Source organism: Brienomyrus brachyistius, chromosome 19 (assembly GCF_023856365.1).
Source record: "Brienomyrus brachyistius isolate T26 chromosome 19, BBRACH_0.4, whole genome shotgun sequence".
NCBI classification, from domain to species: domain Eukaryota; kingdom Metazoa; phylum Chordata; class Actinopteri; order Osteoglossiformes; family Mormyridae; genus Brienomyrus; species Brienomyrus brachyistius.
Genome location: NC_064551.1, coordinates 1,404,684 through 1,432,484, shown reverse-complemented (window position 1 = coordinate 1,432,484; position 27,801 = coordinate 1,404,684). Strand labels below are relative to the sequence as shown.

The 27,801-nt window shown below is 48.3% G+C and overlaps 2 protein-coding genes across 23 annotated transcripts in view; one reads left to right on the top strand and one right to left on the bottom strand.

Moving 5' to 3' along the window:
- LOC125714418 (estrogen receptor beta-like) overlaps window positions 1-14,056 on the top strand; it is a 40,470-nt gene extending 26,414 nt beyond the window's left edge. For 6 of the 7 annotated variants that reach the window (XM_048985013.1, XM_048985017.1, XM_048985016.1 and 3 more), the window contains 9 exons: window positions 2,097-2,462; window positions 2,668-2,828; window positions 3,230-3,346; window positions 4,842-5,153; window positions 5,256-5,394; window positions 8,168-8,301; window positions 10,112-10,295; window positions 10,511-10,652; window positions 11,938-14,056. In XM_048985013.1, coding sequence (XP_048840970.1) covers window positions 2,097-2,462; window positions 2,668-2,828; window positions 3,230-3,346; window positions 4,842-5,153; window positions 5,256-5,394; window positions 8,168-8,301; window positions 10,112-10,295; window positions 10,511-10,652; window positions 11,938-11,955 — 1,573 coding nt within the window. In that variant the 3' untranslated portion in view covers window positions 11,956-14,056. Of the gene's footprint in view, window positions 1-2,096; window positions 2,463-2,667; window positions 2,829-3,229; window positions 3,347-4,841; window positions 5,154-5,255; window positions 5,395-8,167; window positions 8,302-10,111; window positions 10,296-10,510; window positions 10,657-11,937 lie in introns of all 7 variants that reach the window. The other variant, XM_048985014.1, reaches the window with a different exon arrangement.
- Window positions 14,057-15,271: 1,215 nt separating this feature from the next.
- LOC125714415 (nesprin-2) overlaps window positions 15,272-27,801 on the bottom strand; it is a 66,623-nt gene continuing 54,093 nt past the window's right edge. For 15 of the 16 annotated variants that reach the window (XM_048985006.1, XM_048985009.1, XM_048985011.1 and 12 more), the window contains 14 exons: window positions 27,362-27,512; window positions 26,853-27,035; window positions 25,210-25,347; window positions 24,584-24,778; window positions 23,869-24,100; window positions 22,949-23,076; window positions 22,430-22,556; window positions 22,134-22,339; window positions 21,163-21,363; window positions 20,504-20,632; window positions 19,653-19,850; window positions 19,331-19,387; window positions 18,213-18,262; window positions 15,272-16,147 (listed from right to left, as the gene is read on the bottom strand). In XM_048985006.1, coding sequence (XP_048840963.1) covers window positions 15,964-16,147; window positions 18,213-18,262; window positions 19,331-19,387; window positions 19,653-19,850; window positions 20,504-20,632; window positions 21,163-21,363; window positions 22,134-22,339; window positions 22,430-22,556; window positions 22,949-23,076; window positions 23,869-24,100; window positions 24,584-24,778; window positions 25,210-25,347; window positions 26,853-27,035; window positions 27,362-27,512 — 2,179 coding nt within the window. In that variant the 3' untranslated portion in view covers window positions 15,272-15,963. The remainder of the gene's footprint in view (window positions 16,148-18,212; window positions 18,263-19,330; window positions 19,388-19,652; window positions 19,851-20,503; window positions 20,633-21,162; window positions 21,364-22,133; window positions 22,340-22,429; window positions 22,557-22,948; window positions 23,077-23,868; window positions 24,101-24,583; window positions 24,779-25,209; window positions 25,348-26,852; window positions 27,036-27,361; window positions 27,513-27,801) is intronic. The other variant, XM_048984997.1, reaches the window with a different exon arrangement.

The window sequence follows — 27,801 nt, the reverse complement described above, 5'->3', positions numbered from 1 at the left end:
CCAGTACATTGGATTTTCTGTGCAGCTATCATAATGCTTTTACAGTACCCATCTAGCATAGTAGTACTGTAGTACTAAGTTTTCATTATCTAATCTAATATAAATATTCTACATTCAAGTTTGACTGATCTGAAAATCCCTCATTACAATTTTAAATGAATTCTTCAAAACCACATGAATATTGTAGTTGACTGAATATTTTTTTGAGATTTTAAAAAGCCCAGCCGCACCTCTGGAACAAAAGCTCGCAGTGGGATGGAAGCACGAGCGTTTTAAGAGGCTGAACTCTACACACAAAACCCAAGTGATTTCAGGTCCAGTCGGAAACGCTGGCATGTTCATAAGATGCTTTAAAGTGGCATGTTGTGCTGTGAGCTTTCACAGCCGTATGTAAGATCACAATTTAGTTTCTGAAATGCCATCCATCCATCCATCCATCCATCCATCCATCCTGGCCTGGGTCACAGGGTTGGCCCAGTCCCTGCTGGGGTACACCCTGGGTGGGATGCCATTGTGTTGCAGTGCAGTGCATCGTGTTTACTGAATGACTTTTCATGGCTTTTGTCTGTTCGTACATCTGGGCAGGGTTCAGGTGAGACTGACCTCGGGTGAATCCGCAGGGCCCTTACTGAAGTCTGAGGGGCTGAGGTGCAGAGTTTTATGTATACAAACTAGTGGAGATGGGGCCCACCAATCAGATGTCTTGATCCTGCTTCTTCTAGTTGATTGGACACACCTCCTCTACAATCAGATTGCAATCTCTCTAGTCATTTTTCCTTCTGCCCTCAGACCTCTTGCTTAAGTAAAACTCCAATGAGCGCTGTGTAGGTTGCATTGCCACTTTTATCCACAGCGCCCCCTAGGCTAGTGTGTGCGTATCGTAAACGAGTTCATAGCATCCGCGATGGGCTGCTTTCTTCCTGCTCTTGCATGTTTTCTGTGTGTCGTATGAAATATTTCCTAAACCTGAAAACTACAGAATAAGTAACAATTATCACAAGCATTTATAATTGTAGATTAAAGCATATACTTTTTATTGTCAGAGAATTTTCCTCTGAATTTGATTAATAATCTTTTTAGACATTGTTATCTCTATATAAATTTAATTTGATTCATAGTAGTGTGCGAAATTTTGTATGTTTACCGGCTATATTTTTTTTTCTTTCCTTTTGTAGAATCCAATAATTTTTTTTGTGTCGTGATTCATTTATCAAAAGAGCAGGAAATCAGTTTGAAACCTCTAAGAGTCAGAAGATGCTCAGTTTCCGTCACTGAGGCAGCGGTTGCTAAGTAACAGGCCGGGCTGGTGTGTGTGGGCGGAACCCTAGCTGACGGATGAAGCTTCCTGGTCCGTTTGACAGAGCAGGCAGGAAAAAGCACCCCTGTGGGTGGCAGATACTCTCTGGGTGTTCCTGGGGCTTCCAGGGAACATTTAGCAAAACCAAGAGTGAAAAATTTCCTACAGCTCAACAGATTTTACTGTTCCGAGTCCCCCAGATTTGTGGAGGTTTCTCCTCGCAGCTCAGTGTGTCACCTGGGCACTTTTTATGGTTCAAAGTCTAGTTTAGTAGCGTGAATCCTGCTGCCCCTGAATTCGTTTCTTTCCTCATTAGCCCATGTAGCGTTATATAGTTTGGAACTAAGGACTATAAATTATACTCTGAAGGCCGACTGCGGGCGAGAAGTCTGTCCTGCTTCCCCGGAAGGCTGATGTACATGTAGACAGCTTTGTATGCTAATGAACGGAAAATTGACAGGGTGAAGGACGGACTTTTGAGTTCAGAACTGAAGGGGTTTTTCTTGCCGTGACACTGGATGTAGAATTTGCTGCGTAGCCAGTCGAGTTCAATGCAGGAAACGGAACTATGTGTTTTCCAAAACTTTATTAAGTAAATGTCATAATTATCAGCTAAAAAAACTCCAATATACAAAAGTATTATTACAGAATGGTAGAACATATAGTACTGCACTCTCACAGTGTCACTGATATAGACTGTAGTGACCTCCCTCTCTCACCCTGCCCTGACTCCTCCCTCTCTCTCTCTCTCGCCCTCCTTTTCCTTGCACTCTATTATTAACTCTTTCCCTCTCTGCAGTGGCTCCCCTGCTCGCCGTGCTCTGACTTGCCTTGCGGATGATGCGCTAGACGTCACACCGCAAATCCGAATGGCTGCATCTCCAGAGAGGAACCTGCCTGTGTTGCCCACGCATGACCCCCCGCGGGTGTCCTCCCCCGTCCGTATTGCCCCGCCAACCGGATCCCCCTGGATTCCATCCCCCTACCTGGATGCCGGCTGGGACTCTGCTGTGGCAGGCCCCGCCCACGTCGGCATCCCGGCTGCTCACCAGCCGCTGTATTGGCTCCCCAGCCAGCACCTGCCGTCACTGATGCTGAGCGAGCAGTGGTCTTATTCCTCTGCGACGGAGCCCAGATCTAGAACCCACACCTCCCCAGAAAACAGGTAACCTGCTGAGGTGCCTCCATCTACTGGGGGTCATTGCTTGACTGGTAACATCTGATGCTGCTTCTTACCCTCACCCAGCCCCTGATTCACCCGTCTGCAGTACGGCTGCTAGTTTGCAAATTTCAAGAAATTTAAGAGATTCTAACGTTAACACACCCGTTATACCTTAACACACCGTCCTTTGCTTCTCCCTGCTCCCCAGCAAAGAAGTACAGAATGGGAGAGGGAACGGCGGGGGGTTGCTCAGGGCAGCGGGGAGCGACGTGCACTTGTGCGCCGTGTGCCATGACTTTGCCTCTGGCTATCACTATGGCGTGTGGTCCTGCGAGGGCTGCAAGGCCTTCTTCAAAAGGAGCATCCAAGGTACCGGGCCTCGACCCATCCAGCACCATAAAGTGGGTTCTTGACTGGCTGTCGTTGCACATGGAGATTTTCGCTGAGTTTTGGGAATCAGTGACTCTGCTTGATGCAGGATGGGAATATTTACGCACAAGGGTATGTTGTTTTTGGTCCACTGAAGCGAATCACACCCTGTCATCAGTCAGTGATAGAAAGACGAAGATCGCAAGCTGTAATCATTCGGCATCAGATATGTTTTTGAATCAAAATATTAATTCTCTGAAGAGCCATGCTAGGTTTGGTTATATTCCACTGCGGTTATTATTATTTTTTTTGCGCTGTAGTCGCAGAATAAATGTTATGTCTGTGTTAAGTGTCAGCTAGAGCATTAACCACTTTAATACTGCAGTGTCTGTCTCCCACAGGACCAACGGATTACATCTGCCCAGCCACCAACCAGTGCACCATTGACAAGAATCGGCGCAAGAGCTGCCAGGCTTGTCGCCTGCGCAAGTGCTACGAAGCGGGCATGGTGAAGTGTGGTAGGTGCCCGACACCGGTGGCCGCCCAGGGCGCCATCTTCTGTGGGGATGCCGACTCGGCAAACCCGCCCCATCACCCGCTGGCGCGCTTCCCGATCCAGCATGGGGGGCATGTAGGGCACCTGCTGTGCTCTACTGCAAGCGGGAAACGCAGGACTGCCTTTGACTGACACTGCTAAGAGCTGCAGAGCTTTTGACATCACTGGTGATGTGTTGTAGTTGTGGTGATTTGTGTTGTAGTTCTGTCTTGTTTTCATCTCACCACAGCACACCAGTTGTAGTCCAGTGCAGTCTAATTGTAGTTCTGTCTTGGTTTCATCTCACCACAGCACACCAGTTGTAGTCCAGTGCAGTCTAATTGTAGTTCCTGTGACGCGTCTCGTCTTCGGCACCCTCTCTCAGGGCTTGTTGACATGGAGGTGACATTTAAGGGTTGACACACCTTATCAAGGGTTGATAAGCATGAGTTCCCACTCAGCTGTGCGGTTCCTGGTACCTGGTCACTCTTTGCCTTCCTCACACTCTTCCTCACCATGAGTGAAGGGCTTGTCCATGTGACAAGCTATTCCACACTTCTGAATTTTCTCAATAATCACTCTGACTTTTCAGTTTTTTTTAAGTAGTTGTCATACGCATAACTTGGTCTGTGCAGCTACACACTCACACGGTCTCTGTGTTTTCATTTAAGAGCTCTCTGGTGATGGATGACAAGGGGATTTTATGTTTCTTGCAACCTTATAGCACAGGGACACAGGATCCAGAGGAAGGCAGTTGGCCGACTGGAAAAAATATATTATCGTAACAGACACCATATTATTTACTTGTTTTGATATTCTTTCAAGGGATCATTCAGAAAAGGATGGAGCTAAAGAAGTGAATAGCATGTTGTCATTGGCTGTAATGTGGCTGATTCGTGGTTTCAGTTATTAATCGTCATATACATGTACAAGTGAATGTAACCATAACAAAAACAAATACCTAGTGAGTTTGTGTAACCTGGTTTAAAGCAAATGAATCTTTTGATAAATCTCTCTCTCTTGCTCCTGACACTGATAGTCGGGGAAGCATCTGCGGCTCCGACCTGCTCAAACCGGCCCTGGCGCTCGGCTGTGTGGCAGCCAGGGATAGATTTTCCTTCTGTTGAGAGTTTGCCGCCTGAGAGATGTGGCTCCACTGCAGCCGAGGCAGGAGACGATGTCCAGGCTTTTGTTGGAATCATCTAAGATCATGAGGCACTTTCACTTCGAGTAGCGCTGGTCAGATATCCATGAATAAAAGGAAAATCTGAATTTTAACTAATTGTGAAATGAAATGCATGTTTTTTTATTCTGTAAATCAGTCATTACTGGATGGCGGTGAGTAAGCATGGCTTACTGTAACTCACCAAGACCACATGACTGGTGTGGAGGCGTCGGGCCTGTGCTTGGCGTCGCTGGTCCATCTGTAACCCGCTTTAACACTGACGGCAGGCGCTACCCTCGTTCTGCCATTTCAGGGGTGCGGAGAGAGCGCACTGCCTGCCGGGCCGTTCACTGCAAACATGTGAGCCGCTTGTGCTGCCTGGGGAGCAGCGGCATTGGTAACCCACGGCGATTCAAGCCACACCCCCTTCCTGTGGAGGGGCCCCGCACCCCAGGGCTCAGCCCGGAGCAGCTCATCTGCCGCATCATGGAAGCAGAGCCGCCAGACATCTACCTGATGGGGGAGCTGAAGAAGCCCTTCACTGAAGCCAGCATGATGAGGTCCCTCACCCACCTGGCCGACAAGGAGCTGGTCCACATGATCAGCTGGGCCAAGAAAATCCCAGGTGGGGACTTTGGTACCTGCAGGAATCATGTCTGTGTCTCTCTGGGTTATCGGAGGTACACATGTCGGAGTAACGTCGGTGACTCTGCATCCATGCCGCCAGGATTCACGGAGCTCAGCCTCTCAGATCAGGTCCATCTGCTGGAGTGCTGCTGGCTGGAGGTGCTCATGCTGGGCCTGATGTGGAGGTCTGTGGACCACCCTGGGAAGCTGATCTTTTCTCCTGACTTCATCCTTAGCAGGTACCAATCTGCCTCTTTTGTGGTTCTCATGAGCAGTGATCCGCCGTAACGGAAACGCGTGTGCAGTGAGGCAGCCTTTCACATTCCCTGCTGGATCTCAGGCTCCACATTCGCCATGTGAAACCTAATTCACATTTTGGAAGTCTTATTTTAGTTTTAATTCCTTCCTTCTATTGCTCTGTGCACACAATGCACAGCATTTTGTCTTCTAAGAAATAGTCATAATAGACAGTGGGTTATTGACGTGGTCATTCCCATTTTTGAGACATAGATTATATATATAATAATTATGGTAAATAAATCTTCTGTAACCATTTGTCCTGTTCTGGGACACGAGGGATCTGAAGCCTGTGCCAGAAGCTGTGGGCGAAAGGCAGGGAACAACCCAGGATGGGGCTCCAACCCATCACAGGGCACAAGGCAGGGAACAACCCAGGATGGGGCACCAACCCATCGCAGGGCACAAGGCAGGGAACAACCCAGGATGGGGCTCCAACCCATCACAGGGCACAAGGCAGGGAACAACCCAGGATGGGGCTCCAACCCATCGCAGGGCACAAGGCAGTGGGGGACTAATAACCTCAAGTCTTCTTGAGGTATCAAATTTGTGACTTGAGTCCGAGTCAAGTCACGAGTCAGAGGTGGATACTCAAGTCACCGATATTATCATGTATAGCAAAGCTCTCAAAATACGTCGTGTCCAATGTGAAGGTCGAATGATCAAAATAAGTTATTATTCTGCACCCGCAAAACAAGCTACATTGGCCAAATATTATAAATCCGCCACTAGATAATGTCCCATTCACACCTCGTCAATTAGGGGCAAAGAGCAGCAGTGTGATAAATATCAGCAGGCTTCTAATGTTTTACGTTTATTTCAATGGTATTAGTAATTTATCTGTGGGAGATGAAATCATTTGTCCAAGGGCTGTTTACAAATGTAGCATCTAAAAAGTACAGATACAAATAGATGCTTTGCTGAGTTGTTGTCCTTAGCAACCCTCTACTGTTCTGATCATAAATGATCATAAAATAATAAGCTATTTTGCCATAAATTTGGTAGTAAATTGTTGCAGATGAAAAGTATGTAACATACCCTGGGAACAACGTTCACATTGAATTATACGACCCCAGGCAAGCTGTAAACATCACTAGTGATCTTAGGTATGTACACAAGAGATAAGGGTGAAAAACCAAAATTCATTGTCTGTTCACTAAATATAGCACGCACTGTGATCCATCACTTTGCTGACAGAGCTGCAATCAGCAAGAGAGACATTTAGACACCGCGGACGAGATAAGCACTACCCCGCATGTGGATGTCTCGCCTTCCCCAAAAGCAGGAAACAACAGGGTTTTTAATTTGGACGTCGTTTCCGTATCTCGGACAAGTGTCATTTTCACCTCTGAAACGTTTGTCAGATTTGCGGTGACCTCAATCAGAAATTCTGAGCCATGTACAGTAACTCCTCCCTGCCCAGCATGTTAAAGGTGTCTGTCTGCGGGCTGGTGTGTGTGTGCACGATGCCTGAGTTGTATATCCTGCCTCAGGTAGATATTTTCTTAAGGGCGTGTCCCAGCTATCTCTGATGGTTTAGAGGATCCTAGGCTGAGAGAGTTAACATAGGGCCTTAAAGCCAAACCGTTTTGCCTTCTACGTGCTGTGACCCCAAAGGGGGGGGGGGCAGTTCTGTTTTCTCACACTGCCAGCATCAACATGTGATAAATTTCTGTGTCCTCCCTAAATTCCACTCCCTGAAAAACGTCCAAATCCCAAAGCACTCTGGGTCCTGCTTCTCTTCAGGCTGTGTAGCACAGCCACACCAGTGCAGGCACTGCCCCCCCCCCCCAGCAAGTCAGATATGCATGTGCTCCAGCTGCATGATTGCATTACATAATCCTCTCTGATATTTTACATTAGGTACTATACATTTAAATCCATAATGTATATTTTTCACAACAGTTCATGTGAAAGGAATAATCAGATTCATAAAATTAGCTGTAATATCATAATCCAAAGTAAATCAGTTTATGGTTCCTTAACACTCATATTGACGCATTTCACAGCTGTTGTACGCAGTGCAGCAGCATAACTGAATCCCTGACATTCACTTGCAGCTTTGGGTTTTGGTGCCACTCCCCGGATTTTCGGTGACTCCATCTGGGCCAGCTGAGATTGAGGGCCACATCTGGTTTTCATTACAGCAGCAAATTTGTTTGTATTTTTTTTCCTCTAGTTTAACACAAAGTGGGGACCTCTTAATGCTTTTTAATTTTTGAATTTTTAATTCAAAGTCTTAAATGCTGGCAAGGAAAATCCAGTCATTTTGTGGGCTAATTGAAAACCGTTAGAGGTAATTTTCTACTTTGCAGGCAATTCGTGTATTTTTCTCAGCGGTGAGCGGTCTCGTTACCCCGAGGTCAGGGGGCAGTAATTACCCTCTGAATATGCAATCTTCCTTTAATTCTCTTATTCAGTGTGGAGAGTAGCACAGCCTGTCTGTTCGCTTGCAGCTGTAATGCGCTTCCAGGTAGCTCGTTAGCCGGCACCTGTTTCGGTGTCACACTCACTCCTCTGTACTCCAGCAGGAAGTGCAGCAAATAATTACCTTCTGTGTATCGCGGGTGCCAGTAGCAGGCGATCACACCGTTTTGCTTCAGTAGAATATGAGAATAAATTATAGGTTTATATAAGGTTATAGCAGCAGCTATAAGGTGAGGAGTGAAGGTGAGGTATTGTGACTGTGAGTGATAACAGTGTGATGCTCTGCAGGGACGAGGGCAGCTGCACCGAGGGCATTGTGGAGATCTTCGACATGCTGCTCGCCGCCACTGCCCGTTTCCGGGAGCTGAAGCTGCAGAGGGAGGAGTACGTCTGCCTGAAAGCCCTCGTTCTCCTGAACTCCAGTAAGGCTCCTGTTTACGTGACCTGCGCTGATCCTCCTGGTCCCTGGCACACCTGAAGCCTGACATCTCTCATGTCAGAATGTAGCGATTATCAGCCTTGATCAGCACGACACCCCACTGGGCCTAGACTGCCCTGGAGGCGCTGTGATGAATGTGCCGAGAAGCTGGGAGCTGTGCGCATCTCAGGGGTTTGAACCATCCACTGCCTCTGGTCCGTAGATGTTTCATTTTCAGCCGTGTGTCAGCTCTGTGGCTGGGAGCAGAGCGACGAAGAGCCAGCTGGGAATACAGAACATGATCCATGACGGTGCTCAGTGCAGAGACGGTGCTCAGTGCAGAGACGGTGCTCAGTGCAGAGACGGTGCTCAGTGCAGAGACGGTGCTCAGTGCAGAGACGGTGCTCAGTGCAGAGACGGTGCTCAGTGCAGAGACGGTGCTCAGTGCAGAGACGGTGCTCAGTGCAGAGACGGTGCTCAGTGCAGAGACGGTGCTCAGTGCAGAGACGGTGCTCAGTGTTCACAAAATGTATATGCCGTGTCTAATTTATACAGAGGGAACCACTGGTCTGATATTTATATTCAAATGCATGTCATTGAAGATGTCTGAGATAGAGCTCGGAGCTCAAAATAAAACTGAGTTGCGTTCACATGGTACAGTGCAGTGAGTTTATGTAAGGAGATGGCAGTGTACAGGTGCTGTATCAGTTTCATATCTCGTTGTTGTAGCTGTCATCTCACATACATTACTCAGTGTGTACTGTGTTACAGCTTAGATATGGACAGTGGGCGTTACTCGATAGGTCGTAAGTTGACGGATGCCTCTATAAGCAAATGTATTTGTACTCGTGTTGTAATTTCATTATCAGTATTTTATTAATCAAGTGATTTACAGGTTTTAAATACAGGCATGTAGCAGCTCTAATGGTAGCTATGGCCGTAGTAGGAGGGAAACGCAGCTTTCCAGGAAGCAGCCATCTTCCCCTCGTCTTCATTTCCAAGTCACTGAGTTCGTGAGCATTAGACAGTGGCCATAACTCAGAGGAACTGCTTGTTCTAATTGCCGTAACCTTCAGGGAAATTTGGGCAATAGAGAGTGATGAGCTATGAATGTTTGCCAGGAACGCAGCACCACAGATGATGAATAGTAGAATGGAAGACTCACATCCTTATATTATTATATATTTTTTTTGCTTTTCTTTAAAAATAATGGATTACAGGCCGTAAGACCTTCACAGTTGGCCATTAGCGTTTGGACCACTGTTGCATGCGTGTCTTTGTAAGAACATTCTGATTCTTGCGTAAAGCTGGGAGTATTTTAGGGTACATCTTCTGTTCGTTTTTAGTGTGTAGTTTTCATGCCCTTCGCATCTCGGGGGTCGTGCTGATTATATTTGTGAGTGAATGCACCCCCCCCCCCCCCCCCCCGTCTCCTACATGCTAAATTCCTGCTCAGCAAAGTCCTGACTGTTGAAAGAGTTTTTTTTTTTTAAAAAAAACGGATATAGTTGCGGGCTTGTGTAAGCATGGATTTTGTGTTTCATTTGTGGTATATTTGCACATAAAAGAAGAATTTACGCTGTTAAGAGATTGCAGCGCATGTGGCTTTATGTGGCGAACTTGTATAGCAGTTATGTCGGTCACTGTGACAGGTATACATGTTTGCGCCCGTATAAATCTAACTGCATGTTTCCGGGTTTGTGTCTTCATGTCTTTGCATAAACACGAGTGTGTGTGCTTGCCTATAGACTGTGTGTGTCCGTAGATATTCCTGTGCACGTGTGTGTATTTATGTGTGTGTGTGTCACCTGCAGACATGTGCCTCGCTTCACCAGGTAGCGGGGATGAGCGGCACAGCAGGTCCAAGCTGCAGAAGCTTCTAGATGCCGTGACGGAGGCTCTCATCTGGACCATCGGCAAGATGGGCCTGAGCTTCCAGCAGCAGTCTGCCCGGCTGGCGCATCTCATCATGCTTCTGTCGCACGTCCGCCATCTTAGGTACGGCACCCCATAGCGCCCCCCTGTGGTCCCTGTTTGCTATAGCATGTCTAGCTGCTTGTATGGCTGAAAAATGGGAAAATCTCTTCAGCTTTAATGACATTTGCATGTAATTATCTAGCTTCTTTATATCTTTATAGTTGTGTTTGCTTTTAGCAGCTGAAATACAATCATAGGACCCCTAGACAAACATACTTCTTGGCTTTTATCTGCAGTAACAAAGGCATGGATCATCTGTACTGCATGAAGATGAAGAAGATGGTTCCTCTGTACGACCTTCTCCTGGAGATGCTGGATGCCCACATCATGCACAGCACCCGCATCCCCTACCCGAACCCGGCACCGCCCCAGCCCGAGGCAAGTTCCCCACTGTAGCCCCGTGCAGGTTTGAATTCCATATCTGGCTATATGATTTCGTTACTGAACGTTGAGCATGGGCCCTAACCCAAACTGCACCAGGGAGGTGGTCTCACACTGGGCTCTGACAATCACCAGTATGTCGCCTTACTCACCTAACCACAAACAGCTACTGTCCAAATTCATATGTTTAGCTGAATATTGCATTTCCCATGGTTAAACTATGCAAACAATAAGTGAGATTTCATTTCGTTTTAGTGACCATGTCACAACAACAGAAAAACCCCAAAATATCTATATTGGGAAAATAGAAATTATTTCTTGTTCCCTTAAAAAATTCTCATGGAAAACAGCACGAAATATCTTGATTATAATGATAGCATCTAGGAATGAGAGGTGATGGAGGTGAGAGCAGGCGAAAGTGGATAATTTATGAGAGCATCGTCTAAATCAGTGTTTCCCAATCCGGTCCTCAGGGACCCCCAGACGGTCCATGTTTTTGCTCTCTCCTATCTCCCTGCCAGACAGCCCACAGCAGGGAGCTGGGATTGAGCAAAAAACATGGACCGTCTTAGGATCCCAGCGGACCGGGTTGAGAAACACTGCTCTACACACTGTTGTAGCATTGATAAATACTGTACGTAGGCTGTGCCGAATTTATGCAGTTTATCCCCGTGTAAAATGGAAGATCAGGTGAGAGGCAGAGGACTCGCATAATCACGAGGAGAGCAGAGTGAATCGCAGTGCTGAGACTGCAGTGCTGACCTTTGGGCTCACAAACAACAGTCTTCACAGAGCCCTGTTAGTGGAGAGACTAAAGAGGAGCATGTTTACCACAGACTCAGAATAAAGTATATGGATGTTATTGGCAATAGTCCATAAAGAGGGACCCTCTGCGAGATCCTGCTGCTGTTTGTAGATTAGGCTTTGGATCAGGCTGGTCCAAAAAAAAAAAAACCTTTTAAAAATACACAATCCGATATCCGAGACCAGTGCAGTTTGGTGAATCCGTGGGTAATATGCAGAAACATTTGTGTAGCGAGAAATCTGGGCTTATATTTATCACACGGTAGTAAATGCACGGACTGGCCCTACTGCATGTTTCACAGGTAGTGAATGCACGGACTGTCTGCACAGTTATAGAGTATGTTTTAAGAAACTCAAGTCAGTTTCTCAACCTGATGACAGGAGTTTTTTTATCACTGTAACAGTTTTTTAAATGGAATTAGAGAGAGAGAAGGCTGGTGTCGGCCATTCCTAAGAGGTGCTTGCTGGTTCCCCACAGGGAGGCCAAGACTCATGACCCTGGAGGGGAACCTGGAGGACCCACAAAGACACAGCGCCTTGTACTTTACTGCCTTTAAATTGACTGGTTTAAAATATTCATTTTCAAGTTTTCCATATGGCATTCCATTTGTTAATTATCCATCCATCTTCCAGCTTCTTCCTGGAGACATGGAGCCTGTCTTTGGCAGTACAGGGCGGAGGCAGGGAGGTCGGGATGGGATGCCAGTCCATTGCTGGGCCACATGATGGTACACTAGGAGCAATTTTGAAATACAAATTTTTCTAACAGCATGCCTTTGGTCTGGGGGGGGGGACTAGAGTACCTAGAGAAAGCCCCGGGAATATGGGGAGGCCAAACGAACTGCAAACACATATCGGAGAGGGAGTCACGGCCCCAGCACTAAAGGATCAGTGCTGCAGCTTTCCACGGGCTTAAAATGTCATCATTCACAGACAACTACAGTTGAGGTAATTCAGATTAAATGGAAGAACAGGCTGAAATGGAGCCGGAGAAGGTCTGCGCAAGACCTACAAGACCGGCGTCTGCTGGTCTGCGTAAGACCTACAGGACCGGCGTCTGCAGGTCTGCGTAAGACCTACAGGACCGGCGTCTGCGGGTCTGCATAAGACCTACAGGACCGGCGTCTGCGGGTCTGCATAAGACCTACAGGACCGGCGTCTGCTGGAACTTGCACTCGCTGTTGTGTTTCACTTTTTATAGCTCATTCACTCTCTGTCATAAAGTGAGTGGTAAGTTTGCTTAAAAGCAGCCCTTCAGGAGACACAGACGGCCTCCTGGGGCACCGCCTTCTGGTGGGGCGCTGACTTAGCAAGTCACTGGAGACCCCAAACAAAATGGACAGCAAAGCTTGCCTGTGACGTCCAGTATGGCCTGGCCCTCTCGAAGAAGCAGAGTCACAAGTCACTGTTCTGCAGCTTTGTCCCGCTGAGGTTTTCTTCATCTGCACTCCTTAAACATCCGAGGAGTCCGGACACGTTTTATTACTTGTAAGGTGATCCGAGGCTCCATTCCAGCCGCATTTATGACCCATTTACAGAAATCCCTCTTTTGCTTTTTACCACTGGCACTGCGTTTTTTTATTTTTTTTATTTACATTTTTTTATCAACATAGCACAAGACGACCACGTTAAAATATAGTTGCTGCTTTCAGTTGCAGAGATTTAGCATGTTTTAATAAGGGTGCAGCTGTGATCACTGTTGTGCTTTCGCTGAAGAAAACTGAAGCTTTTGGCTGAAATACAAAACCCTGTGTCCCAACTGAAAAAGAATCAGGTCTCATGCGTACATATTGAGAGGGGGATGCAATAAAAAGCGCTGAATGATGACTTTGTTCTTTCGAGTGCGACGCATCACTTATAGCGTTCTTGGGTTTCCTAACCCTCCTGATAAATGTAAGGAAGGGCAGCAAACAGGCCTGATTAATACCCTGCTGTTACACTCTCAACCATAAACTCTTGGCTCATCTCCGCTGGGATGCACAGACCCTTCTGTAGTGGGAATAGGCCACTTAGCTTATGTTGTGTAACAGGCGTATTCTGAAAGAAATTACTCTAATTGGCAATAGATTTGACGGGCAATGAATGATGCACAATTTCTCAGTCTGAGAGTTTGAAGATCAGCAGGATTGATTTAATACCAGCGCCGGGAAATGTGACACTGAGTGTGGCGTCGTCACTCCATTGTATAGGAAAATGCAACATTTCTGAACAAACACATTAGTCATTGTGCAGTAAATGTGCAAACGCTTGTAATGGATGCCCAAAGCCCAAGAGCATGACAGTGCACACTTTTTGTCATTTGATCGTTTTGTTTTAATTATAACCGATGTAGACATGCGTTTATGGAGTTGATGGGACAATTGGTGCTTTATGTTTATGCTGTATGTATATTGAGAATTGATCACTGTGTTTTGAGTTGTAACTGCACGCAACTGTAGGGATTCGGTGTCTGAAATGCTGAAGCTGGCAGCCAGAATCCCTGTGTATTTGTCATCCTGCTTTCGCCACAGACTCGATCGTGTATGAACTGTTCATACTTTACGATCATGTGCTATAATGCTATATTTTCTCAATAAATATCTTGGAAAAAGGAGAGAGAGCCGAAATTTAGATTTCTGTCAATGTGTGTGTAGCTTTGAACCCCACTGTACTGCAGACAGGCAATATTTTAATAGCCCCCACATACTCTGGATCCAGCGCCCCTTGGGCCCTTTTACTCTCTGGATCCAGCGGCCCTTGGGCCCGTTTACTCTCTGGGACCCGCAGCCTCTGGGCGCTTTATTCTCTCCTTTGCCCAAAACCGACCTTTCCACTGTGAAAAATGTAATGACACCTGAGCTATAACTGGTTATATACGCCAATCAGCCACAGCATCACCACTGACAGGTGACATGAATAACATTGATTATCTCATTAGAAAATCCGATCCATGGAGGTCCCACCTCACAACTTACAGGACCTAAAGGATCTGCTGGTGACGTCTTGGTGCCAGATACCTCAGAGATCCTGCTCAGAGATCCTGCTCAGAGATCCTGCTCAGAGATCCTGCTCAGAGATCCTGCTCAGAGATCCTGCTCAGAGATCCTGCTCAGAGATCCTGCTCAGAGATCCTGCTCAGAGATCCTGCTCAGAGATCCTGCTCAGAGATCCTGCTCAGAGATCCTGCTCAGAGATCCTGCTCAGAGATCCTGCTCAGAGATCCTGCTCAGAGATCCTGCTCAGAGATCCTGCTCAGAGATCCTGCTCAGAGATCCTGCTCAGAGATCCTGCTCAGAGATCCTGCTCAGAGATCCTGCTCAGAGATCCTGCTCAGAGATCCTGCTCAGAGATCCTGCTGAGTCCAGGCCTCGATGTGTCAGAGCTGCTTTAGCAGCGCAGGGGGGGACCCTTAGGCAGGTGATTTTAATGTTATGGCTGATCTGTGTAAGTGCATTTTCACCCCAACCCCCCACCCCCATCTTTTTCAAAAGGGAATGCGGTACCAGAAAGTGCGGGAACTGAACACTGCAGGGAGTTCCCATGGTGCCTTGGATAGGGAGGGTGGCAGCCAGTCCTATTCCTAAGGCCTGGCTCAGCACAGCCAGGGGTCCAGTGATGGCCAAAACGACCTTTCCCGAACCATTTATGGGATTTTTTGGCTCCACCAGAAGGTGCTCTTGGTTTGCTTTGGGTCATGCTTTGTGCCCTTTTTTAAACAGAGAGCTCCATCTAGTGGGGTCAAAAATACAGCAAGTGGTTCATGAAGCATCATTTTGGCCATCGCTAGGCCCTCACTTCTCCATAGTCTACAAACAAAAAATAATGGTGTAAACTTATTTAAAATAGTTAGTGAAATTTTATTTTGATTTGATTAAAATAATTGGAATACAAGCAGTACAGGACAGTATAACAATCGTCTCTCAAGTTCAGATATTTCAAGGTGCTTCTGTATTCATATGTTTCATATTCACAGCCTCGGAGAGAGAAGCTCGTTATACCGATCAGTGTACCTGATCAGTGTACGTAATCAGTGTACCTAATCAGTCCTCGGTAGCTATAAAAGGCATTTCCTAAGAGGGAAGTTTGTGTGCATCTCAAGAAATCTACGGAAAAAAAACAAAGCAACTGCTGTATATGTCATGATGCCTGAGCTTTGATATACCAGCTGACCAGTAATAAAAATTAGGCTTAATGTAGCTCCCCAGAAAATGAACGCAAAGAAATAAGGAAAAAAAGAGGAGGGAAAACTCAAAACGTATCAATTTCAGCTGGGAAAAAAAAACTTTAAATGATAGACTTGGGGGAGATATTTTTCTAGATTTTCTTTTAAAATCACCCACTACGGCATATTCTCAATAGAAAGAAAGTAGTTCACATCTATAAATGCCTGCATATACAATCTTAAGAAAATATTCTTTGGGATTAAGAATGTTCTGAAGGAGCAGCACCTGCTGTATGACCAACTGCGTACAACTATGATGGGGAGGGGCTCATGTTGGGGGTGGGACTATGATGGAGGAGGGGCTCATGTTGGGGGAGGGCCGTTAGTGTAGTGGAGCATTGGGTGGAAGGAGCGAAGTTGTGGGAAAGGGTACACGAGGCAGGCGAGCACCAGCAGCAGGAGGAAGAGCACATGTAGGGGGAAGGTGGCACGCAGCACTCGCTGGAAGAAGGACCGCGGTGGCGACTGCTCACGTGCCTGCCTCCTGCTGGACAAGAGAAGAAAGGCATGAAGGATTTTCCCAGATATCCATCCATCTTCTAACCACTTTTCATGGTCAGTGTCGTGGGACCAGACAGTTCAATTCTTCCTATTCCCTCATTCTCTAAATACTGCTTATGCAAATTTGCATCAGCTGAATATGCTGCGGAAATTATAATGGTCTTGTTTCTTTCTTCTGTTTTACTACCACTAATAATAAAAGCAAGCCTGAGGTCAGGCTTGAACCAACAACCTTCAAGCTGCCAGAACAGAATTTGCTACCTCCGCCAACTACCTCTATAGCTTACTGCCTCTAATAATAAAGACAAATGTGGGCATTTGTCTTTAACCTATTTACTTTATTCTTGGGCTCTAGGTGGTGTAGTGGCTAAAACTCTGGGTTCAAGGTTTAAGTCCTTGCCACAGCCCCCATGGGCATAGACAGTGGGTCGTGCCACCCATCCATCCATCCATCCTCTGATCAACCACCCTTAAGGCTTCATGATAAATGATCTGCTGGGCGACGCAATAACAGATACTACCCTGAGTCAGGTTTGAACTGGGGATCTACTGATCACAAGAACGGTCGCTGAGTGTGTCATGCCACCCAACCAACCCTAAGGGTTCAAGATAAGGAAGTGCCTGGTGATGCGACGCAAAGACAGAAACCGCCCAGAGTCGGGTTCGAAGCTGCGATCTGCCGATCGCAAGAATGATGCCAGGGACGGACACTCTGTGGGTAGCGCCACCCAACCACCCCTAAGGGTTCAAGATAAGGAAGTGCCTGGTGATGCGAAGCAATAACAGCAACCGCCCTGCGTCGGGTTCGAAGCTGCGATCTGCCGATCGCAAGAATGATGCCAGGGACGGACACTCTGTGGGTAGCGCCACCCAACCATCCTCCAGCCAACCACCCCTAAGGGTTCAAGATAAGGAAGTGCCTGGTGATGCGAAGCAATAACAGCAACCGCCCTGCGTCGGGTTCGAAGCTGCGATCTGCCGATCGCAAGAATGATGCCAGGGACGGACACTCTGTGGGTAGCGCCACCCAACCATCCACCGACCCACCGTCCCTTAAGGCCGTGTTATAAAGCTCTGCCGGTCGACGCGACGCAAAGACAGAAACCGCCCTGAGTCGGGTTCGAAGCTGCGATCTGCCGATCGCAAGAATGATGCCAGGGACGGACACTCTGTGGGTAGCGCCACCCAACCATCCTCCAGCCAACCACCCCTAAGGGTTCAAGATAAGGAAGTGCCTGGTGATGCGACGCAACGACAGCAACCGCCCTGCGTCGGGTTCGAAGCTGCGATCTGCCGATCGCAAGAATGATGCCAGGGACGGACACTCTGTGGGTAGCGCCACCCAACCATCCTCCAGCCAACCACCCCTAAGGGTTCAAGATAAGGAAGTGCCTGGTGATGCGACGCAAAGACAGAAACCGCCCAGAGTCGGGTTCGAAACTGCGATCTTGTACTCCAACGGCGTTAACTCATGTGTGACATCATTCCCAGTTCTGAGTTCCGACCTCTGAAGTAAATGGAATGCAGGCTGTGCGCTGCGATAGGTTGGTGGCCCATCTTAGGTTGTTCCCTGCCTTGTGTCTGTAGCCTGAGAGATGGGCTCAAAACTACCCGTGACCCTGAGCAATACTAATTGTTCTAGTGGATGGATGGATGGGTTCTAGGTGGCAAAATACACTTAATATTGTTAAGAATAGATGTTTCATCAAGCCACAGTTTACACCAGGGGTATCAAACTCCAGTCCTGGGGGCCAAAGCCCTGCACATTTTTGGGTTTCCCCTTATTTAACACACCTGATTCAACTGCTAATTACCACACAGCATATGAGCTGAATCGTTTGTGGTGCAACAGGGAAAGAGCTGAGCTACACAGGGCTCCGGCCCCCCAGGACTGGAGTTTGACACCCCTGGTTTGAACCTAATATATCAGAAAATAACCGCGAGTGTTCGGCTGACATTTTAATATTGGATTCTTCTACACTGACTCTGGAAACTAAACAGAGCAGGGATTTCAAACAGCAGGTTGCCCAGGCAACATCACAGGACCTCACCTTGTTGCCTCCGGGGGGGTCCCTTCAGCTGCCAGCTTAACCTCCTGTACCTAGAATCACAAAGTTAGTTACAGTCACTCTCATACACACTCTCAAACGCTAATGATGAAATCAACCATGGAAATATTACTGGGATCTGAGTGAATAGCTTCTTCATTTGCTTCTGACATAAAAGTTGATGCATTTTCACTGCAAGTTTTAGTCTTTCTTAACGTCTATGTCTCCATGCTCTGTAAACATGCCCCACATTATCTCTCATCTAGGTCTTCCTCCATACACATTAGGAGTTCTAGACCCCACATTAAGCAGACAGACGCACTAAAAAGCTCGTAGTGTGCGGTGTGGAAATCTCCTCGGGATCACAGCTACGTCAGCAAACCTGATTCGAGTGTCACTCGAGGCGATGGTGGCACAGGAGGTAGTGCTATCATCCTCCTGACCCCATCGAAGTGTCCTTGAGCAAGACACTGAACCCCAAATTGCTCCTGGTGAGCAGGTTTGTGCCTTGCATGGTGTATGAATGTATGGGTGAATGTGAGGCATGAATTGTAAAGTGATTTGAGAACTCGTAGGAGTAGAAAAGCGCTGTATAAATGCAATCTATTTACCACTCTCTACTCCACTAATAGTACAATATCTACTACCAACAACATAAAACCCATGGAGCAAAAGTACACTGCACAAAGTTATGTTTAACAGCAATGCACACTACGGACAACCTACAGACTCGAACATAGAAATGATGGACGTGAAAAGTAGATTTTATCAGAAAAGGTAGGTACTGATGACTCTAGGTTGGGGGGGGGGCACTCTTATTCACAAAGGGCCAGTGTATATGGGGGTTTTTGGGGTAACCTTTAGGTCAGCTGTTCAAATCCAGGTATGAGGACTCTTCAGCCAATCAGTCCTCTAATTTATAATCAAATTAGGAAGTTGCAGTGAAAACCTGCCCTTTGCGGATAAGATTGGCCACCGCTGCACTAGGTGTACTGAATGTTTGAGAAGACAGCATGGTGACTCTGGATCTACTGTAAGGAGAACCACAAGTACAAAGAGCAAGCATGTTCTCCTCAAACAGAATTTTCCAGAGAAAAGTACAGGTGGCAGGATGTCTGTACCTCTCCCTGCTCGCCTGGGACAACATCAGCTGCTGATTCAGGAGGAGGACAGGAGACCTGCAAGGAAACAATGTCACTGAGAGCTTCCAGTGACCGAGGATCATGGGCGGAGCCACAGGAACACCAGCACCGCCCCCTGTCACTCAGGGATTCAAAACATATCACTGGCTAATGATAAGGCTGGCCCCGCTTTCTGAATTATGACCCATCAGTCCTATCTAAGACATTCACATCTGCTCAGGTTGGGATGCCCTCTATTGCCTTCAGACCTTTCTATATGGAATAAGCAGCACACAGATGTTACATGCGGCGACATACACACCAGGCGCTCCTGCAGCACGTGCAGATCCCCATCCACAAGCTGCAGCAGAGTGTGCAGCTTCCTGCCGACGACGTGCACTTTCTCTCGGGCCTCTGCGTACTCCTCCTCAGCCATGGCCGCCTCCGGCAGCAGCTGGGAGGAGATCTCCTGCAGGGACTCCACCTGTTGCTGGCGGCTGAGAAGCTCCGCCTCCAAACCCTGCCACAAGGGGGCGTGGCACTTCTGTTACCATAGGTGTGCTGTACCATGCACATCTAATCCTAATGTGACATGACACATCTAATATGGCACCCATGTACGTGCTATAACCAGAAACTCCGCCTGCTACAAGGGGGCGTGGCACCACCGTCAGCATGGTTGGGCGTTGTGCTGTACCATACGCACCTAACCCTACTAAGATACGACATCGATGTATGTGGTATAACCAGAAGTACTGCTGGGAAATAATACAAGTACACTTAGTATATTTATACTTATAAACATTTTCTTTAATCAACAGAAGTGGTCAGTTATTCTAACAATGCAAATTCTAGATGGCTGTTTAGAGAAGCCCAAAGGGGCGCTATTGAAGAAGTTATTACGACGGGCCAGCAATGAGGTGAAAACTCCAGATACTGAGGAGCACCAGAGAAATGGGTGAAATCTGTGCTATATTGGATGAAGAGGAAGGCCAGGCAAGGAAGGAAATAGCTGTTCTCAATACGCTGAGGCCATGAGCCACACTGGGGAGTAAAGTAAGACACCAGAAAGGAAAAACAGAACCCCCACCTCACTTTAGAGCCCGTCCCCTCCTGAGGTGAATGGAACCCAGTACGACCCCCCCCCCCCCCCCCGGAGCCCCTCCCCCGTACCCTGAGATTGGCCTGCTGCTCCAGGAGAGCGGCCTGGCTCAGGCTGGGGTCCTGCATGTCCACCGCGAAGCGTCGGCTCTCGGCGTGAGCCAGCCAGAGCAGCAGGGAGTGCAGCGTCGTGTGGAATTCCTGGGCGGGGGGGGGGTGCGGGGGGGGTGCGGGGGGGGTGCGGGGGGGGGGGGGTGCGGGGGGGGTGCGGGGGGGGGTGCGGGGGGGGTGCGGGGGTACCATCACATGAGCCATCACAGCAGCTGCACTTTTGCATATTACTAAAACAAAAACTGTGGCCCATAAAATGTGAGACTTTCTACATATGCTTTTCAAAATGTTTTGGGGGTGGAGAAATGAGAAGATGTTTTCGTTGTTTGACGCAGCAGTTCGATTTATTGAGTGTCGTCTGTCAGAGTTCATTAGGATGTGCATGTTGGTGCCTGTACCACTAGGGGGCAAACTGGTTAAAAAAGGTTAAAGGATGGCTCTGCTGGTGAACCTTCAAAGAGGTGATGGTGCCCTTAAAAGATCAAGCTGTAGAAGTAGTTCAATATTTATAGAATTTTTTCAATCAGTTGATATATATATATAATATTACAGTAAAACCATGAGGTCATCAAACCTTCCACGAGAACATTGTCCCAGCACAGAGCAGCAGCGCCCCCTACCTGGCACCACAGCAGGGCACTGCGCAGATCCTCTTCCCAGGCCTCCAGGCCGGCGCAGGCCTCCTTCCAGCCCTGGTTCACGCTACACAGCGCCCCCTGCAGGTCACGGGCCGCCACAGCCTCACTCTGCTGGAGCTCCCGCGCCCTCAGGTTGGCCGAAATAATCATCGTTTTGTAGCTGGCAAAGCTGTGCTGCATTTCCTGGATGTGGGGGGGGGGGGGGGGTCAGTCTATATACTAACAATGTCAGAGGACGTCTACTGGGCTCCTCACATATCAAATATAGATCTATCCTCATAGATGAACTACACACCACAGCAGTGTGTATTTCACCCTCTAGGATTCACTATAGATCTGGACTGTCAGTAAAAATAGCTCCTTCTTAGTGCAGTGCAGTAATACTCCAGATAAAGGTTCCAGCTCGGTACCCTCAGGACAAAAATATAAGAACAGATGCTGAAAACATAAATGCCCCATCCATCCATCCATCCATCTATCTATCTATCCATCCATCCACCCATTTTTCAAACCACTTACCCTACTGGGTCGCCCGGAGCCTATCCCGGAAGCAATGGGCACGACGCAGGGAACAACCCAGGATGGGGGGCCAGCCCATCGCAGGGCACACTCACACACCATTCACTCACACACGCATTGCTATGGGCAACTAAGCAACTCCAATTAGCCTCAGCAAGTTTTTGGACCGTGGGGGGAAACCGGAGTACCCGGAGGAGAACATGCAAACTCCACACACATGTGACCCAGGCGGAGACTCGAACCCGGGTCCCAGGGGTGTGAGGCAACAGTGCTAACCACTGCACCGCCATGCCGCCCCATAAATGCCCCAATAAACAGGAACATGGTGATGTTCCCGGAACAGACACGTCAGGTAGGGTTGCTGTTCCGAGACCCGCACACAGGCACAGCCTGTGGATGCAGACATGCGGAGCACAGCGGAGAACGAGCCTCACCTTCAGCTGCCTGACGTGGGCTTCCATGTCCTGCACGCTGGCGGAAGGCTTGCTCTTCAGCCGCTCCAGCTCGCACTGCACCTGACCGAGCCATGCAGCCACGCCCTCCAGGTCAGAGGTCAGCTGCTGCCCCCTCAGATCACGGCCGGCCTCTAATTCGACGCCCCTTGCCTGCGCCTGCAGCAGCTCCCACCGTTTGATCACTCCTGTGCAGACATTAGGGTTCAGCCCTAATTGGTCAAGGCCAGTGTCAATGAGTGTTGAGCAGCCAATGAGGAAGGCGAGGCGGGCCTTACCTGATTGCTTGTCCGCAGCACTTATGCCAGTGAGCCCCACGTCGTCTGGATGCTCGGGGCTGTTCAAGATCAGAGATACCCTTTCCACGCTTGCCACGGTGCCACTGCACTCCAGCATCAAATCCACCTATGGCCCAGTGCCAGACATCTACCATTAGGGAAGACTGCACTCTACTGAAGACTGACACAATGGGCACCACAGTTCTCTACATGAAGATAACTGTGTTTTCTAGGTCTAAGGCCAGAAGTGTAATTCCGGTCTGTTCGGTCTTGATCAGTCTCAGGTCAGCAGAATCCCTCCTGTGGTGAGACCTGCATACCTGCAATGCGCTTGTGAAGATGTTCTGTCTGTTGGTTTATGGGTATCTTTTAATAATGGGTATTATTTATCTAACTTCTGCCCTGATGTGGTGAAAATAATCCTCCAAAAAAGTTAATGTGACTGCATGTCAAATTGCCAGCATTGCTTTCAAGAAGCATGAGATGTCTCCTCCAAGCCACCAGGGGCAGCAGACTTACATAGCCTTCTTTTAAGGGTACACTGGTATCCAAGGGCCCAGAGGCCTGAGTGTGGATGACGTCTGGATAGGGTCCGCCCGTCTCTGTGTGTTCTGGGCTGTGCCAGCTGGCTTCTGTCTCAGACCTCCCTGGGAGCCACAAAGGTGCCATCAGAGCTCCGTACCGCACTGTCCATCACACACTGGTCCATTCAAAGATGGGGCTTCACAGACATCAAAGCGGTAGGTAGAGGAGCCATTATTACAAGTTCATTATTACTCTTTCCAGATCAATCACTAGATTGTAAAATGAAAAATGACAATTTCCAAGATTTCTCTCAGTTTACTTATCTCACAATTAAATTTTATGGTTAATGTTCTCCAACAACTTAGATGCGAAGATGAAAACTCAGAGAAGACCAATAAATTCCTATAAGGAAACATCAGTCAGATGAGTGAGACTGTGAGCACTTTGCTGAATAAGGTCGGAGCCCCCAGCACACAGGCTGAGTACGTAAATGCAACCTGACATAGGAGACGTGTGCTGTGAATGCTGTATTTCTGTGCTGGCTGTGTCTGTGTGTGTCCTGTATTTCTGTGCTGGCTGTGTCTGTGTGTGTGCTGTATTTCTGTTTTGGCTGTGTCTCCCTGTGCTGTATTTCTGTGCTGGCTGTGTCTCCCTGTGCTGTATTTCTGTTTTGGTTGTGTCTACCTGTGCTGTATTTCTGTGCTGGCTGTGTCTGTGTGTGTGCTGTATTTCTGTTTTGGTTGTGTCTCCCTGTGCTGTATTTCTGTGCTGGCCGTGTCTCCCTGTGCTGCATTTCTGTGCTGGCTGTGTCTATGTGCTGCATTTCTGGCCTGACTGTGTCTGTGTGCTGCATTTCTGTGCTGACTGTGTCTGTGTGCTGTATTTCTGTGTCTGTGCACACATTTGCAGCTCACCTGACAGAGCACTATAGAAGGTCGCCTCCTCCTCTTCCTCCTCCTCCTCCTCCCCTTTCCTCTGATGTGGCCCCACATCAACAGCGTGATCCCACTCCAGGGGAATGGATTCCACGCTGACGGGTGTGTCCCTGTCTGAGCGCTCCTGGGATATGGAGAGCAGACCCCCCCCCCGGGCAGGCCGTGCCTCCTCCTCCAGGTCCTCCTGCTGATGCTGCTGCTCCTGTACCACCTAGGGGCATAGAACACCGTGTGAGCCAATCATCCTACCAGACTTGCCTTCACATTAACTGGAGTGGAGATACTGGAGAGAGTGTCAGCCCCATAGCCTGGGTGTGGCTCGGTGGGTCAGGACCCTGTGCTGGTGATCAGAAGGTCGCTGGTTTACACCCCAGTATTGACAGAGTGATGTCATAGCTGGATTCCTGAGCATGACCCTTAACAGCTGCTCCAGGGACTCTGACCCCACGTTCACAAAAATTGTATGTTGTTATGGATAAAAGCGTCTGCTATAAAAATTTGATATCTATAAAGTGACTCAGCATCCATCCAGAACAGCTCGCAATACTGCACAGGTAAAACTCCCACTCTGTGGGTGGACCCACTTCTTGTTTAAAATGTTTAGCTTTCACCTGAACACAATCCCACCACCATGCCCATGAAGGTGTGACCCCAGCCTGTAATTACACCCTGAACATGCAGTTCCCCTGCTGACCTGCTGGAGGCTAGTGAGACGCTGATGGAAGCGGCCCACTCGACCGAACACCTCCTGGCAGTAGGAATGCAGCTCCTCCAGCTCGTCCTCGATCGCCACAGCATCCGGCGCAGCGCTCTTCTGGATCAGGTTCTCTCCGAACACGATCAGCTGGTCGATCTTAGAGGTGTTCAGGGTGATCTCCTGCTGGAAGTCCTAGTCAGGGAGACACAGGGATATCACAGAGTGGCCAAAGTAAAGAGGAGAGAGTTACACTTTACAGTGTTAATGAGGGCCAATATGTGTTAGTGAGATGTTAGTGAGAGCCCAACTGTATACTGTGCAATACTAATGACAGCCCTGCTGTGTACTGTACAGTGTCAGTGAGGGCCCTGCTGTGTACTGTACAGTGTCAGTGAGGGCCCTGCTGTGTACTGTACAGTGTCAGTGAGGGCCCTGCTGTCTACTGTACAGTGTCAGTGAGGGCCCTGCTGTCTATTATACAGTGCTAGTGAGGGCCCTGCTGTGTACTGTACAGTGTCAGTGAAGGCCCTGCTGTGTACTGTACAGTGTCAGTGAGGGCCCTGCTGTCTATCATACAGTGTCATTGAGGGCCCAGCCAGGGTCCTGATTGGTGAAGGACTCACATTGAGCTGCCTCATCTTGTCCTGGACATCACTCTCACTGAAGTGCTCCACGGTGGTCAGCTGCAGGTCCATCTCAGTCAGCCACACCAGAAGCCCCTCCCGCATGCCCTCAAACTCCTCCCGCTGGGACGTGAAGTGCTGCGGGGAAGCGGGGGTGGGAACAGGGAGCCTGTTTTAGCGACATCGTTATTTAAGTCTTCTGCGATGTGGGAATTCTGGGAACCTCAATTTTATTCACAAAGACAAACAGGAGGAAGGGCGGACTGGCAATGGGGGGGGGGGGGGGGGGGGAGAGAAGGGCATTTCAGGAGCAAAAATCCATAAGCAATGGACATGGAAGTGTCCTTCTGCTGTAGCTCAGAGGGCGAATGTATCCGAGTGACCCTGTATGACCCTGTATGAGCCTGTATATCAATATGCACAAAGGCACCCAGGAAAGGATGGGCAGATGCAAACAGAAAGTCCTTTTTGTGAACTTCAAGCGGATTTTCATGGCTCTTTTACTGAGGAGATGCTTCTGTCTCTGGATCTCTGGAGCTCAGTCAGAGTGACCATCGGGTTCTTGGTCGCCTGTCTTACCGAGGCCATTCTGCCCCGACCGCACGAGCAGCTCCAGGATTCTTGCTTGTTCATTTCCTACGACTCATGGCTCAGTTTTTGCTCTGATGTACATTTGGAAGCTTACAAGGTGGTGATTCCCTTTCCAAACCATGTCTAATCCAGTGAATTTACCACCGGTGGACTTCAAACAAGGTGCAGAAATATCTCAAAGATAATCGGTCCTGGGGCGGCATGGTGGTGCAGTGGTTAGCACTGTTGCCTCACACCGGGTTCCGGACCCGGGTTTGAGTCTCCGCCTGGGTCACATGTGTGTGGAGTTTGCATGTTCTCCCCATGTCGTCGTGGGGTTTCCTCCGGGTACTCCAGTCCAAAGACATGCTGAGGCTAATTGGACTTGCTAAATTTCCCGTAGGTGTGCATGTGTGAGTGATTGGTGTGTGAGTGTGTGCCCTGCGATGGGCTGGCCCCCCATCCTGGGTTGTTCCCTGCCTCGTGCCCATTGTTTCCCGGATAGGCTCCAGACCCCCCATGACCCAGCAAGGTAAGCGGTTTGGAAAATGGATGGAGGGATTATCAGTCCCCAAAAGTGATCAGCTAAATTTTAAGTGTCTTAACAAAGGGTCTGAATATTTATGTCATTGTAATGTTTCAGTTTTTCATTTTTAATATATTTGCAAAAGCTTCTAAAATCCATCTAAAATATTTTTGAAGGCGGAAAAAAATGTTTTTGTTTTTTTTTCAAATATAAGGCTGTAACATAAAATGTGAAAAAGGGTCTCAGTTTCTGAATGTACATGACAGGACGATCACTACCTCACTCCGGTCGGTCTTGTGTATGCAGCATGAGGTCAGTGCTTCCCCTAAAACCACTGATAACCTTTCTTGTTTTCCCCAAATCATTTAGCTTAAATAGTTTTGTTTCAGCATTACAACCCTGAGAAATTGGTACAAAATATGTAGAAAATTTGATTAAACCTGCCATATGGTGTTGTGGCTTTTACGTTATTAACTCAATCACCTCAGTCAGTGATTGGTTGGTTGGAATTACCCAGGCTGCACGTGATTGGTCAGATCATTCTCACCCTTAGCCTGCGCAGGATGGCCGCCACACGGCTCTCCAGCTCGTCCCAGCGCCGATTCACCTCCCAGGCCATGTGTCTCAGCCGATCCGCTGAATCAGTGCGGTGCTCCCGGGCCAGCTGACAATACTGCTTGTTCAGCCTCTCCAGCTGGGCCAGTCTTTCCTGGACCTGCCTCTGGAAGGCCTGGAGGAGAAGGTGACCCATGAGGGATACTCACATTGCAGGACTGCAGTGGGAACCTAACCCTGCTTCATGCCTGGATCAGTGAGGCCCTGATTTGGGTGGGCAAAAGCTGATCCAGGAACAGTCCCAGACTAAACAGGTACCTCATTGATAATCACTTCTGCTACAATATGGCGACCAAGTAGGAGCACAGCCCGTAGAGGCTAGCAACTTGTAGGCATAACAATTGAACCCCTTCGCAGAGCTGACTCCGCCTGGCTAATTTCAAAGCTCTTCCTTGCAGCAAAACACGAGTATCTCTAGCCCTGGCACTTCACTTCTCTGACCTCAAACTTCTTGAGCTCCTCCTTGGCGCTTGCGTAGGGCACGTTTGCAGACTCGGGGTTCGCGGCTGTGTGCTCAGCGGCCTTCAGCCAGCTGTCAAAGTGCGAATGGTCGTCAAGGAAGCTGCACCAGAGCTGCCACGTGCCGTCGATCCTGCAGCAGGAGGTATAATCACATTGAATTGTTTAGCTGGTCTTATCCAGAAACTCTTCCAGAATAACCACACATGCAGGCATTGCAACAATGTATGTAGAGCTTGGGCAGGGTCTCCATCTTTGGTCAGATCTCTGGAGTGATTTTCAATTCATACACTTGTATGTCACAGTTTTATTATCTTGTACACAGTCTGTGTGGTTTGCAAACTACCCCTGTGCATCTGACGCAGCTAGTTTTAGGTTTATAATGCAATATATAGATTTGCCGTGAAATTTCTTGCGAAAAC